The sequence below is a fragment of the Rhizophagus irregularis genome, chromosome 20 (genome assembly GCF_026210795.1).
Source record: "Rhizophagus irregularis chromosome 20, complete sequence".
NCBI lineage: Eukaryota > Fungi > Glomeromycota > Glomeromycetes > Glomerales > Glomeraceae > Rhizophagus > Rhizophagus irregularis.
The window spans coordinates 2,484,915-2,499,302 of NC_089448.1; the positions used below are offsets into that span (position 1 = coordinate 2,484,915).

General features: G+C 26.6%; 3 protein-coding genes across 4 annotated transcripts; 2 read left to right on the top strand and 1 right to left on the bottom strand.

The window, feature by feature from the left end:
• The first annotated feature begins 2,699 nt into the window (after window positions 1-2,699).
• Window positions 2,700-4,149, top strand: OCT59_013125 (uncharacterized protein). 2 transcript variants are annotated; one of them, XM_066140620.1, is made up of 3 exons: window positions 2,709-2,875; window positions 2,956-3,119; window positions 3,405-3,902. In XM_066140620.1, exons 1-3 carry the CDS (start codon window positions 2,843-2,845, stop codon window positions 3,664-3,666), a joined length of 459 nt encoding a protein of 152 aa, XP_066001489.1. In that variant the 5' UTR covers window positions 2,709-2,842; the 3' UTR covers window positions 3,667-3,902. The 2 variants fall into 2 exon arrangements, with proteins under 2 accessions (XP_066001490.1, XP_066001489.1); XM_066140621.1 differs by having other exon boundaries at window positions 2,700-3,119; window positions 3,405-4,149.
• OCT59_013126 (uncharacterized protein) lies at window positions 4,066-5,519 on the top strand. Its single transcript, XM_025315986.2, has 3 exons — window positions 4,066-4,608; window positions 4,684-4,916; window positions 4,987-5,519. The coding sequence occupies exons 1-3, from the start codon at window positions 4,210-4,212 to the stop codon at window positions 5,255-5,257; spliced, it is 903 nt and encodes a 300-aa protein (XP_025181624.2). The 5' UTR covers window positions 4,066-4,209; the 3' UTR covers window positions 5,258-5,519.
• A 3,391-nt stretch (window positions 5,520-8,910) lies between these two features.
• Window positions 8,911-14,337, bottom strand: OCT59_013127 (uncharacterized protein). The gene is made up of 26 exons (XM_066140622.1): window positions 14,202-14,337; window positions 13,921-14,103; window positions 13,711-13,809; window positions 13,534-13,612; window positions 13,243-13,448; window positions 13,059-13,177; window positions 12,846-12,972; window positions 12,688-12,771; window positions 12,561-12,602; window positions 12,371-12,478; window positions 12,185-12,286; window positions 11,970-12,086; window positions 11,806-11,892; window positions 11,598-11,721; window positions 11,347-11,507; window positions 11,212-11,256; window positions 11,105-11,139; window positions 10,982-11,023; window positions 10,821-10,913; window positions 10,634-10,751; window positions 10,435-10,549; window positions 10,239-10,365; window positions 9,998-10,142; window positions 9,414-9,918; window positions 9,187-9,336; window positions 8,911-9,110 (listed from the first exon to the last, which is right to left on the bottom strand). Exons 1-26 carry the CDS (start codon window positions 14,277-14,279, stop codon window positions 9,052-9,054), a joined length of 3,150 nt encoding a protein of 1,049 aa, XP_066001491.1. The 5' UTR covers window positions 14,280-14,337; the 3' UTR covers window positions 8,911-9,051.
• Between the last annotated feature and the right edge of the window lie 51 nt (window positions 14,338-14,388).

Sequence of the window (14,388 nt, forward strand, 5' to 3'; positions counted from 1 at the left end):
GATGATGTTTCAATTTTCTGGCACAAGTTTAATATCACATGATCAGACATTATCCAATAAAAAATGAGAATTTTTATATATTACACTGTTTTGTACATAATATTTTATGTCAAAACGAAAAATTTATTCATTAAAACTCTTCATATTTGAATTACATGATATTGTAATATATAATGACATTTTTTCCTAGGTATCTTACTAACTTGTTGTTGTCATTTTGTTTTACGTGACATCAGTAAAGCCAGATCGAAATTTTCTCATTACATGCGATGATTTTCTCTTACGAATCGAAGGTTTTCTTTTCTAAAACTAATTCTGAAATCCTGAAATTTTTCTGAAATCCTGAAACTTCTGATTGGTCTATTATAAAATCACATGACTTTATAAATTTGCTAAAATTTTATCTGTATTCTAATTCCATAATTCTAGCTCTGTAGTGATCTTTCTGATACGTGTAACTTCAGAAACCCAGAAAAATTCCATTTTTATAATAAATGAATAAATCAGAATTTTTGCTGTATTATGGAATAAAATGGAATTTTCATAAATTTTAATGATTTTATTCCAACATGTGATAATTAACCAATCATAGATGTGGATTAGCGTATTTAACATCCCTTAAAAAATGCCTCCAACTTCAACGATTACTGTTTTTTCGCATATACGAGAATTTTCTGAAGACTTTTTTGCAGATAATAGGAAACTTATGTGCCATTTTTGTGATCATAGTATTAATTTTTAAACAAAAAATACAATTACTGCTCATATTAAAGATGTTAGCCGTAATTGATTGGCCGATGCCGTAATATTACAGCATATAGCATTACAGTTATGACACTTTTCGTAATACTGTAATTAGGCCGTAATGCTGTAATTGGGTTGTAATGCTGTAATTAGGTCGCAATGCTATAATTAGGCTGTAATGTCGTAATTTTTAATGAATTATAAAAGTAAATTACAATAGTTTATATGTCGTGTAATTTTAATTTTTAGGGGTACATAAGACGCGTTGCGTTTTTTTTTGTATTTTGTATACACGTTCGTGTAAAGAAAAAAATTATATAATGAACTAAAATCCCTAGGGGTGGGTGGTCAGGGGGTGGAAGGTGGGAAATATTAAGTTTTTTTCAAAAAATTTATATTAAATTAGCATAATATCTTTAATAATTAGATGATTTTATGCATAATTTACATATAAACTTTTTTACAAAAAAAAAAATTATTATTATTATTATTTTTGATATTATTTACCCCTTAAAATTGAAATTACACGGTCACATATTTCCTAAAATCCGAAATCCGAAATCCGAAATATAATTCCGGCCGAAATTAACGTAATTTCACTTAAACATGTAATTTCAGCCGAAAATCATAATTCAGCCAAAACGGGAATGCAGATCTTTCCTTTTTTGGCGATAGCCGTTCCACAAAAATTGATTTTAGTGGGAACGACACTGGAATTTTGTGTAACAACACTTTCCTTTTTAGGATATTTGTTAATTTCTGCTAAAATTAAGTGCATAATTCTGGCCGAAATTACATACGTAATTTCGGAATTACGGCATTACGGATTAGTTACGGCATTAAGACCTAATTACAGTATTACGACCTAATTATGGCATTACAACCTAATTACAGCATTACAACTTTTGCTTTTTAATGTAGATAGGTTGCAACCTATTACATACGACACTGTGTCTTAATATTACAGTTATGGCTAACATCTTTAGCTCATATAGGTTCTAAAACACATATTTGTAATAAAAATGAGAAAAAAGAACAACAAATAAAAAAAGACAACTAACTATTCAAACTATCCTTAATGCATCTGAATTAAAAAAACTGCTGTAAATAATTTAGTAGATGCATTTGTAACAGCTGATATTCCATTAGAAAAAATAGATAAACTTCAAATTAGTTGTGTGAAAATTGTAATGAAAGAGACTTTGTTCCAAAATCAGATACTTTACATTAAGATTATTTACCAAAATTATTTGAAGATCATGTTAATCAACTCAAAAAATATTTTTGTAGCAGACAAGTTTCAATTATTATAGATGAAACTACAGATAGTAAAGCACAAAGTATAGTTAATATACTTTTTAGCTATAATGGTATAACAAAATTAGTTCAATGGGAAATTTCTTTTGATCTATCACAACTAATTGCATCAGACTTTGTAGCATATACTGTATGAAGAAATGCTATTGTGATGTATTAAAACTACTCATGCCGCAACTAGTCCATCTGCCTTGTTTAGCACACATATTAAACCTTATTGGGTTAGTATATTTTTTATTTAATATAAATTAATCCTTTATTTAAATATATATATTAAATGTATTTATATATATGATTATTTAGGATAAATAAAACAAATAAAACTAAGAATTGTATTTAATTTTTATTATATATAGTGATATCGAATGTGTGTTACTGTTAGTTATTTATACTTTATACCGAAGTTTTGGTTTTTTTTACTAATTTTGTGATTTGTAATAAACAGCTTTTATTCCAAATTAGGCTAATTTGAATTAAGTAAATAATTATTTGCATACTATTTGAATATACAGTTTTGTTAATCAGGAATGTGCAAACCAGTAAAAAACGACTATAAATTAAAAATCTCGTCAATGAACCTGTTCAAGCTTTTAAAATGTATAAAATATAAAATATTTAATGATTATCCCATGAGCAATGATGTCATTGCGCCTTTTATTGCATAAGTTAAAGATGTCTGAGACAAAGGTTGCTTAAAACTTATTCCTTTCAGTTTGTTTAACTAGCGTAAAGATCGTAGCTGTCCTTTATAAACTATTCACCAAAAAAGTTTAAATATAATATGCCTTCCACTCCAAGTCCAACGCCGCATTCTGTACGTTCTAATGTACGATCTTATTCACATTTTGTCTGCAATGATCTATCTAATAATACGCCGCTATTATTTTTTCTAAGGACGAAGAAAGAGTACCTTCCCCAAATTCAGATCTTATTGATCACGAAACATTTGACCAGCTACTGGAGATGGACGACGACGACGACCACGATTTTTCCAAATCTATAGTCTGGAATTATTTCGAACAGGCAGAAACAACGTTTGGTAGTATGGATAAAGCACTGTGAGTAGTAGTTATTTTATTTAAATCTTGAATAAATTAAATAATTAAATCAAGAAATGGTCTAAACCTTTCTCGATTCCAAGTTGAATTTAAATGGAATGAATCAGATATCGATTTTCTGGATCTCGTTTTTAATATTGATTGGTGAAAAAATGCTGCAATTCTTTGTATCAAGTTCTGTAGATTTATCTAGATCGTTTGAGAATGACGAGTTATTTATAAATTTATTTATAAATATAAAACTTTATATCTAATATTTCTATATTTTATATTTTAATTTCATAGGGAAGTTCGAGACCTTGATGAATTGTCTAAATTAGGGCATTTTTTAAAAGGTAGCTCCGCTGCTATTGGATTAACTAAGGTAAAAGCATCATGTGAAAAAATGCAGCATTTTGGAAATATGAAAGATGAAACAGGAACAAATACTATTTCTGAGGATGATGCCATTACAAAGATTTCGACCTTATTGGAAAAGGTGAAAGATGAATATAAAGAGGCAGAAACATATCTGAAGAATTTCTATAAAGAAAGAGATGATTCATGAATATCTGCAATTATTTAGATGTTATTCTGACAGAAAAAATTTTTGGTTTATTTATAATTTATGTATTCATTTTTTATCTTATTTTATTTTTGATCGTTTCATAGCGAAATAATTGTCAAAATTTTTACCATAACACAAATAATACAAGTAAGGAATTCATTATATATATAAATACAAAATTTTTATTTGTTTTAACATAATTTCATAAGAAATAAATTAATTGAGATAAGATGATTAAGCAGAATGGATAATAGAGATAAAATCTACAAATAACTATAAATAGCACACGGGTGTAATATCCTGTGTAAAATTAGTCTTTCTAAATTAGTTAGATTAGCGTTTTTAAAAACAATGAACCATTTTCTGCTTACAGTAATTTTCCTTTAATTAACCGAAATGATGATCAAACTTGCATCAGTTTCGTGAAACTCGTGTTTATTTTCTATTAAAATAAAAATAGTTATTTCTATTATTAATTCCTAAAAAAAATAACAGTTTTTCTTTTCCTCTGGAAAGAATCGTGTAAATTATGCTTTGATAAGGATGTTCACAAAAATGTATGTTCCAATAATGCGAGAATTTCAAAACCCTTACCTATTGCCGCATAATGGTTCAGTTATTAAAATGTTGGTTGACTCAGGGTTTAATGACACAAAAAAATACAAGTCTGATTATAAAACAAGCACGGTAGTTGTTAATTTTGTTCCACGCATGTTTTTACTTTTTGGTTGCTGGTTTATATCGCTTTTAGGAGTTGTCTCCTTAGTCAGAACTATTCCAGATTTATCTCTTCCCACTTCAATTGAAGCAGTAAAAAAGCAAGCTATAATATTAGAAGATTATTCCAATGGAACTTGGGAAGGATATGTACACATAGTTACCGTTTTTTCAATAATTTATATCTGGAAACAAGCATTCTCCATACCCGGAGCGATTTTCTTGGTAAGAAATTATTAATTTTAAAAAAGATTTTATTTTGTTTCATATTGAAAATTTTATTTATCATTTTTAAATCAGAACATTTTGGCAGGCGCTTTATATAGACCGTTAATTGCTACTATACTGACTTCTATGCTTACTGCTATAGGAGCTTTATGTGCATATTTATTGAGCAAATTTATTGGACGGCCAATCATGGATCAATATTTATCTGATAAATTAAACTTTCTAAGAAAACAAGTTGATGATCATAGAGATGGGTTGTTCTTTTATCTGTTATTTATTCGAATGTTCCCTTTATCTCCTTGGTGGTAAGTCACATTTAATACAAATTTCACTCTAAATTCATGCATCATTATCTAATTTAATTTTATATTTTAGGCTTCTCAATTTAGCGGCACCGCTTTTATATATTCCAGTCAGAACATTTTTCATTTCATTGTTTTTTGGATCAATTCCATATAATCTTGCTTGTTGTCAGGCTGGTGACATTTTATCAGAGCTTACTTCAACCGCGGATATATGGCAACCAATTTTACTCTTAAAAATGATGATGGTATCGTTATTAAGTTTGATACCTCCTTTATATGGTAAAAAATTAAAGGAATGGACAGAATTACGTACCAAAACAAATCATGATATTATTGTATAAACATTTAAAAAGAACGCATTTATTCTTGGGTTTCCAAGTCGTTGGCTATGTTTTTGATTTGTATAATAGGTTTTTTTTAATCATTTTTAGTATTTGTACATTATCCTACAATCTTTCTTTTTTTCAAAAATAATATAATACCTAGAATTTTTTTTCGTAATCTAGAACACACAGTTGTAAATTTATCAACGAAGATCGTTGATTTCTTAATATAATTCGCAGTTATTAAAATCTACTATATTGATCGTAATGTCTTGCATTCATTCCGACAAGTTAAAACTTGATCACCAACTATGAAGATTGATCTACAATTGTTAAATTTATTCTTTTTAATGTAAATAAAATAAATAGGAATTTTAATAATTCTTTAAAATCCCTTGTTAAATTTAGTCATTATGATGACGATGACTTCTATAATTAAGTAAATGCAATTTAAAAATGCCATCTAATTATCAAATGCTTTTTTAACTGAAGCAAATACCAGAAAAATAAGATAAAGTTTCCTTTTTCTTCCAACTATAAATAAAAAAACTCCATGCAATTATAGTATTGATTAAATTTAGCATGTTTTATATATAAATATATAATTTATTTAATTGTTTAAAAATCATTATCAACTCTCTTTATAGATACATATTTGGAATAGTCTATATTAGATAATTATAAAGAAATATAATTACACAAATTCTAATAAAAAATGTTCAGAATCCTATTTTTATAATATATATAAATTAATATAATTTGATTAGAATTATATTTAAGTTAATATGATAAAGGTCTTTATATATTTTAGGAATATTTGTTAATATAATGGAAAAATCTGGTATAACTAGGAAAATTTTGGTATATTATAGTACTTATATATTAAAAGTATAATTTTACATTTTGGTTAAATAAAATTGATTTTTTTTATTAATTGAAAGTTATTTATAAATGTAAGTATAGTACTTATAAAATTTTCATAATAGTACTACTGACTTTAAAATTTTTTTTTATTATTAACTTTTTAAAATATTTAAATACAATTTTTTAAAAATATTTTTTAAACTCATTTCATATACAGTCAACTTTCTTTATAGTCACACATTTGGGACAAGCCATTTTCCGTGATTATAAAGAAGTGTAACTATATAAAACATATATAAAATTTAAATTTTTAATACATTTTATTATACTTTATTAAAAAATATATGTTAAATCAGCAACCAGTAATTGTAGAAAGATGCAACACAGCTTGTTAGAATCATTTCATTGAGATGAATTGAATGGTAGTAGTTTCATCTTTCTACGATCACTGGCTGATAAGATATTTAGCAAAACGTCAAAAATTGGTATTTTAATATTTCTTAATTTAACTACCCCAGTAGCACTAACAAAAATCTAGCAATCACATCACTAATTTTATCAATCATTCCCAAAAATGATAAGCAGATTTAACAAAAAAAAATTATTGTTATTATTTTTTTAGAATAAAACTTACTACAGATATTTTCTAAAATTTATATACTATATCTAAATTTACTTGCTTTGCAAGTTTACTTAGGCAATAAAGGTAGGTTTTGAATACAGATTTTTGTAAAATTAATTATTTACGAATTATCATATAAAAAGTCAAAAATTTATATTTTTGTTGTCAAGGTAAATTTGTAGAGCGTTCAAAAATACACATACTATATAAGTTTAAAAAATATATGGCATTTATATTGTGTTTTATTCTTATTTTTTTATTTTTTCATTAAATCTGCTTATCATTTTTGGGAATGATCGATAAAATTAGTTATGTAATCGCTAAATTTTTGTCGGTGTCACTGGAGTTAAAGATGGTTAAAGGTCTAAAGACATGGTCCTCTCTGGTTACTATGCGTAAAAGACTCAGACGCTAGGATGCGCCCTCCCATCGGTCCTTCATAAATTTTGAAATTTACAATAATTCTAGCTAAAATTAAATGATCATTGCAAAAAATATTCTTTTTTTGGATTCTCATGTAACCATTTTTCCATTTTGGAAGGAAATAAAATTTCCTTTTTTGGACTTGTGTAAATGTGTAATGTTACATGATCATATTTGACCAATCGTAGTGATCGGTCTTTATTAGAATCATGGATTCAAGACTGCGATCCAGTTTTACAAAGACCGGAATTGACTTGGATCAGACTAAGACGAACGAAGTAAAACCATTGACCATCTTTAACTGAAGTAGTTTCTTGATTTATGTTTACTGTGCAGTCTGTGCTAAACATTTTGCTTAATTTCTCAGCATCTAATAATTGTAAAAATATGATTAATAGCTCTTTAGAATTGCCTAATCGAGACGAATCGAATGGTAGTAAGATCATCTTTCTAAGTGCAATAAATCGTGACTTATCTAATAATTTATTATTTTAACATTTTTTTGTATAACTCACGATCTATCATACCTAGAAAGATGATCTTACCACCATTCGATTTGTCTTGATTAGGTGATTCTAAAGAGCTATTAATCATATTTTTACAATCACTAGATGCTGAAAAGTTAAGCAAAACGTTTAACAGCACAGTAAATGTAAATCAAGAAATATTAAATGCCAATTTTTGACATTTCGCTAAATATCTCATCAGCCAGTGATTGTAGAAAGATGAAACTACCACCATTTGATTCGTCTCAATGAGACGATTCCAACAAGCTGTGTTGCATCTTTCTATGATCATTGGATGCTGAGCAATTTATTATATTCTTTATATAATTGTGACTATAAACAGTACTTTTTAATATGAGATTTTTGAAAATAGGTGTGATAGTGACTATAGATAGATTGTGACTATATAGGATAAATTTTAATAATAAAGTGTTTTGAACATCCAACTGGTGTGACTATATAGTAGAATGTGACTATAATGAGAGTGACTATAAAGGGAGTTGACTGAATTATATTATTATAACTAACTATAACTTATATTTCTAATTATTTTCTTATAATTCTTCTAACTATTCAGTTATATAATTATTTAAGAATTTTTACTTAATAATTTCTTCTCATTTTTCTATTTGATTAATTATTTAATCTATTATATAATTATATGATTGATTATATAATCATTTTATGTAAGTAAAAGATTGATTTTCCATTTATTATAACTATCAAAAATATTAATTAAGTGTATCAGTAGTAATTATATATCTTTTTAACTAATTATATATAATATTACACTGATTATAAATTAAATACCAGGTATTTTAGATTTATTCAGATTTTTAACTTTATTTTCCAATTTTAATAAATTATGTTTTAAAAATTAATTTATTTGCAACATTTATTCTGTGCATATTTTAAAATAAAAGCTATTAAAATTTTTGAAATTTTAAAACTATACTTTATGCAATAATAAAAGATTAGACAAATATACAAAAATCCAAAGAACCTCACTTTTTTAAAAATACTAAAAAAAAATATTTTTTTTTCTTATTGAGAAGTATTTAAAACAGCTAAAAAGGCTTGAATTATTTATTTATTTTTTTTTTTTGAAAAGAAAGGTATCACATGAAAAAACAGTATTCTCACAGAATTTGGAATAAAAATAATAAGAATTATCTAGAGTTGTGAATACATGAATTTTAAAAAATCTCTAATAATAAACTTTTATATAATACTTTACAAAGTTTGTTGATGGTATATAAGCAAAATTATTGGATAATAATTTAATAGTTTATTATAGTTTAAGACAAACCTTACGTTTCAAAATTTCTTACTAATAAATACTTACTTATTATCTATAAGTTAGGATAATAATAATTCAAAAATACTATTAATAATAATTATTTCTTTTCTCTTTTTTCTTTTTTAAAAGCTTCAATTCTTTCCTTTAATTTCAAATCTGTTATATAATTATATAATAAAATTCTATTTAATTCTTGATTTAAACATTAAAAAAATAATTACAAATTTCTTACCTGGAATAACTTGATCTATTGTCAAAGGTTTTCTATTAAAAGGATCTGTAGCATCACTTAAAAGATGAGTTGTAATTGATTTACGATCAATTGATATTCGTGATTCAGGTAAAATAACTGGATCTTCCATTATTACAAATAAAAGTGGATCTAAAAGAATTAAATAATAAAATATTTATTAATAAATACACTTGTGTTCATACTGATCAAATTTAAATTTATCTTACCCAAGAAATCTTCCGGTATGTCGCCCAACTCTTCTTCACCTTGTTCTTCTTGTTTAATTACTTCTTCAACATTATTAACAAATTTCTCCAACACTTTAATATCTCTATCTAATTTCAATCCATGTTCTTTCAAAATACTAAATGCTTTCAAAAACAATTCTTTGCTATAACTTCTACCATCTTTCGCAACTGCTTGTATGAATTCTTTGCTTTTACTTAAGTTCAAATATACAGTTATTAATTGCTGCAATAAAATTCTAGGTTGAAATCGATATTTTTCCCTATTTTTAACTTTAAGTCCAGTACACTTAGGACCAACAAGAGAATTTAAATTATAATCTAACATTGCTGCTAATCGATCAACAATTTGAGGTGTAAGAAATGGATCAGCTACTTCTGATGTCATATATTCAAGCATGTGCACAGTTTCATTTCCAAGAGCCATATAAGATGTAGCCTGTCGTTCAAGAGAGTGAAACAAACTTTCACGTTCTTGACGTTGTTGCTAGTCATTTTGTAATGTTATTAATGATATTTTTATTATAAGTAATATTATTAAGTGATAATCAATATTTATATATTACCTGCGTTTTCTTTTCCCATTCATCGATATTATCCATTTCATTTTGTATGTTACGAATTTCAGTTAGTTTTGTAAGACTCTCGTCGAGGAGATAAGTTGCATCATTCATTAACAAATTAGCAAATCTTACAAAGGTATCCATTTTTCTATTGCGAAAATCATATACAAATGTATATTAATATAAATATAAATATATATTATTCTCATTATTAATGATTTTAAAGCTTGAATAATTTACTGACCGACTTTCTTCTCTTAATTTATTCCTATACATTTGATTATTCCATATTGAATTAAATATTTGCGAAATATTATATCTAATATTAAACTTATCATAAAATTGAGTGTGCGTTCCAGTCTGCTCCACCTCTAAAAAGATCAAATAATGTAAACCTAACATCCAATATAGATAGATATGTGAAAAAGAAATTCTCTTACCAACATAAAAAGACATCAGAGATGACATTAAATGTTCCAATGCAATAGGGTGTGTATTTAATATACTTCCTATACCACCCTCATTTTCATTCCGTATTGTGTAGTAGAATAGAATCTAATAATTATAAAATATTATCAAAATGGATCCACCCATAAAGTTAAATATAATATAATAAATAGGGCATAAAGAAATCCTCACCTCTACAAGCTTGGCTTTCAAATATGGATTTTTGATATATGTCGAAGATTTAAGAAAAGTGATGATAAAAATGACCAATTCATCACGTGAGCATGAAAGCATTACTTTAGGATTATATCTGTATTATATAAAATAATTTATACATAAATATTCAATATTGTTAATGATAAATTCATAAAATTATTACCTGGAAATGAATGAAAAAAATTCAGTAATATCTTCAATAACAAATTCAGGCAACATAATAAATTCTTCTGGTGGTGTTGGTGGCAAAGGTAAACTTTGGAAGGAAAACAGAAGATTTAATAAAACTCAATAAACATAAACATTATTATTTATAGTAAATACCTAATTTGCTTTATAGGGTGTTGACCTGTAGGATCAACAATTCTTAACACCCAGTTAATTACTAAATTATAGAATTGTAATGTACGAGATAAAGATGTAGGATCTAACAATTGAGACTCGTACGATATTTTATGTACAGCCCATTTCTCAAGTTGATCCTATTTAATAGATATTTATGTTAACATTTATATTCATGTATATAATATTATCTCTTAATACAAATATCATACCTTACAACGCTCTAGTAGGGCATTGTTAAATGTTTCAGCCGGAGTCTTTTTTTTTTGATTTTTAGAAATAAAGAATAAGTTATAAATCTTATTATCCAAGACAAATCACTCAATAATATAATAAGTTATATTTACTCCTGCCCATTTTGGTTGATCAGCTTTCAACCTATCATACTGCTTTTGTAATTCTGCAAGGTCTCTGTTCAAGTTATTGTATTTGTTATAGCATTGCAATGGTCCGTAGTGATGCATTGCTAAAGTTATGAAAAATATTTCTGATATAAAATTTGGTGATGCTATACATAAAATAATTTTTAATAATAATATTAAAATAAAATCACAAAATTAAACAGTTTAATCACAGATTAAATTCTAGTATTTCTAACCAGCTTCATTTACTGCAGAAGAATAATATGCGTCTGACTCTTGTTGGGTTGCCTTAATTTTTGTTTCTTGACTAATATCAATTCGTCTCGACTTGCGGAAATAATTAACGTCGATACGATCGATCTTTTAAAATTCACATGGAATTTAATAATATTCAAATAAAAATTATAAAAATTTTAAACATTTTAAATGTTAAAAATTAGCTACCTTAGAATAAATAGGATCTGCAAATATTAATAATATAGAACTTAAATTCATCAAAAGCCCATCCGTTCCTACTTGTGAAGGATCAACCTATGATCGATAAGCAATGATGTTTATTAACCATAATTCCTTTAAGTGTAAATATAAGTAATAAGTTGAATACAAACCTGCATCTGTGTTCTTTTTTCGTTCAATTTAATAACTCTAGCAAAATAAGAAAGAACAGCTTCTTTTGAAGATGGTGAAGAGCGTACAATATTATTGAATATATTAAAAAGAGTTCTCTGAAATGTATAAAATATATATTTAATAAATTTTTTTTTAAAAAAAAAAGGGGAGGGAAGAAAAAAAAAAGGAAAAAAGAAATAACGGTATTATTAACCTGTACTCCTTGTATAGCGCCACTTAAACTTATCATAAGAGAATCAACATCAGCTTTACTTCTTTGTTGAATGTTACCAAAATACTTTTCTGGAATAGATGGCTGTGGTCGGATATTATATAAATTTCTTAATAGATTCAAAATATAAAATAAACATACATAATCCTTATAATAAAATTAAATTACCTCATCCGATGGAAAAACAGATATCCTACAAAATGGACCTAAAAGTGACATGACCTCATATGCTTTTGCAGTTGAATTTTGAGGATTCCAGCTTCGTAGTGTTGGTAACTTATTTACGAAATAAATAAACTATCTTTAATATGTTGAATTTAAAATGAAACGATACATATATTAGTTGATTTGTTTTTACCATTGCTGCCAAAGATTTTATCTCTGTTAAAGTTGCTAAACCCTAAAATAGAAATTTGTAAAAGAATGATTATATTAGTTATGTAAAGATAAATAAATTAGTTTGAACGCTCAGGACAGCAGCATACATTAAGTGGTTTTAAGTAATCATTATTTAAAATGTTTTTTGTCCGCATTTGAGCCGCAAGCCCGATTAAAGCACTACCAAAAATCTATAAATTTTTGTTATAATTAATAAAATTTAAAACTACAAATTACTATATTTAAGGGATATAATTTCTCTAACTTGATCAAATTGTTCCTCATCAACTTTTGCTGCCAATTCTTGAATAAAATCCAAAGGTAACCCTTCGGGGGAGTTTATATCGGACAATAGTCTTGAAACAAGTTGTCGGGAACCTAATTCCGTGGAACTATCATTGGTAAAAAAGTGCATCAAGAATTTTCTTTATTAATAAAAAGAAAGAGAAAAAGAAAGAAGAGCAGAAAAGCTACTAACTCATTTATTTGAGGAAACATATCAGGATATTGAATAACCAAACAAGCATAGTTCACTAATAGGTCTTTTAAGGCGTCCATGACCTTAACTCGTTCGTTAACAACAGAAGGTTCTAATGTCTAAGTATGAGAACATTATTAAAATAAAGAATATTATTCAATTTACAGATAAAATGAGTTTATACTTTTGAGGAGCGTGTTAACAAGTTACTCTTAATTTCAGATGCTCGTTTCCAACAATCCAGCAGATAATCAAATAAGGATATACGAGGTAATTTCGAAATAGCCTGAAAAGTCTCCTCATCATCACTCATTTGATTGGGATCAATATTTAATCGAGCAACTAGAGCACTTTCAAGATGAGATTGCGATAATTTGAATGATTTCTTTTCTGTTCATAATATTCAATATCTTAATTAGATTTAATAAAAAGCAAGGTATATAGGAAAAGACAATTTCTGCAAGATAATTCATACCAGGATCTTCTTTCTTTAATTCCTCAACGAGAGAATTTAAGTATACCAATTGAGAGTCTTTTTTTTCGGCTAATGATTTCTTTAAAGGCAAATTGTTTAAAGTTTTTAAGATTTTATTTATGCAAAAATGTTAAAAGAAGTGACTCATCCGAAAAAGTCTTAACAAGATCAACTTACATCAAGAGTAACTTGAAAAACCTTTGAAATGACATCATCTTGCCAATCTTCAAAAGACTTAAGAGGTTGCTTTGGTTTTTGTGAAATCAATGGCGTATTCTTTGAATAATAAAAAATAAATAAATTATACGTCTCTCAACCTTGCTGCAAGTATATTTAATAAAACAAGCATTAGAAATATAAACAATAAAATCGAAGCTATATTCTCACCATAGGCTCTTTGTTACCCTTGTCTTGTAGTTGTTGCTTTTGCGAAGTCGTCGCAGCATTCGAATTATTTGATTTTGCGGACTTTGTGCTAGAAGACGACGCGACATTTCTTGAAGTTCCAGCCAAGTTTTCTGAACTATTCTGTTGAAGTTTTGCTAACTTTGCTAAACGTTTTAATCGAATCTAAAATAAAAGAATGCCGCAAAAAAAAAAAAAATTCAATAAAGAAACTAGGCCAACAATGCATTTCAAAAAATTATCGATATCTGATTCCTTTTTACTTTATCTGCGTCTGTTGAAGGTGACGAAGATTCCGGTGTTACTTGTTCAGCTACTTGCTCTGGTACTTTGGGATCCATATCGAAAATATAAAACGATAAGTAATGTTCTTAGAACAAAAAAATTTGATCTCGTAAATGAAATACTGAAATTTCATTATAAAAATTCCTTTTATTAAAGTCTGACGTA

Excerpts from the sequence above, each read along its gene's own strand:
- OCT59_013126 (XM_025315986.2), top strand. The coding sequence starts at position 4,210 with ATGTTCACAAAAATGTATGTTCCAATAATGCGAGAATTTCAAAACCCT. Across the intron at positions 4,609-4,683 it reads TACCCGGAGCGATTTTCTTG|AACATTTTGGCAGGCGCTTT; the intron begins GTAAGAAATTAT and ends TTTTTAAATCAG. Across the intron at positions 4,917-4,986 it reads TTCCCTTTATCTCCTTGGTG|GCTTCTCAATTTAGCGGCAC; the intron begins GTAAGTCACATT and ends TTTATATTTTAG.
- OCT59_013125 (XM_066140620.1), top strand. The coding sequence starts at position 2,843 with ATGCCTTCCACTCCAAGTCCAACGCCGCATTCT. Across the intron at positions 2,876-2,955 it reads CAAGTCCAACGCCGCATTCT|GACGAAGAAAGAGTACCTTC; the intron begins GTACGTTCTAAT and ends ATTTTTTCTAAG. Across the intron at positions 3,120-3,404 it reads GGTAGTATGGATAAAGCACT|GGAAGTTCGAGACCTTGATG; the intron begins GTGAGTAGTAGT and ends TTAATTTCATAG.
- OCT59_013127 (XM_066140622.1), bottom strand. The coding sequence starts at position 14,279 with ATGGATCCCAAAGTACCAGAGCAAGTAGCTGAACAAGTAACACCGGAA. Across the intron at positions 14,104-14,201 it reads CTTCAACAGACGCAGATAAA|ATTCGATTAAAACGTTTAGC; the intron begins GTAAAAAGGAAT and ends CTTTTATTTTAG. Across the intron at positions 13,449-13,533 it reads ATTAAAGAAAGAAGATCCTG|AAAAGAAATCATTCAAATTA; the intron begins GTATGAATTATC and ends TATTATGAACAG.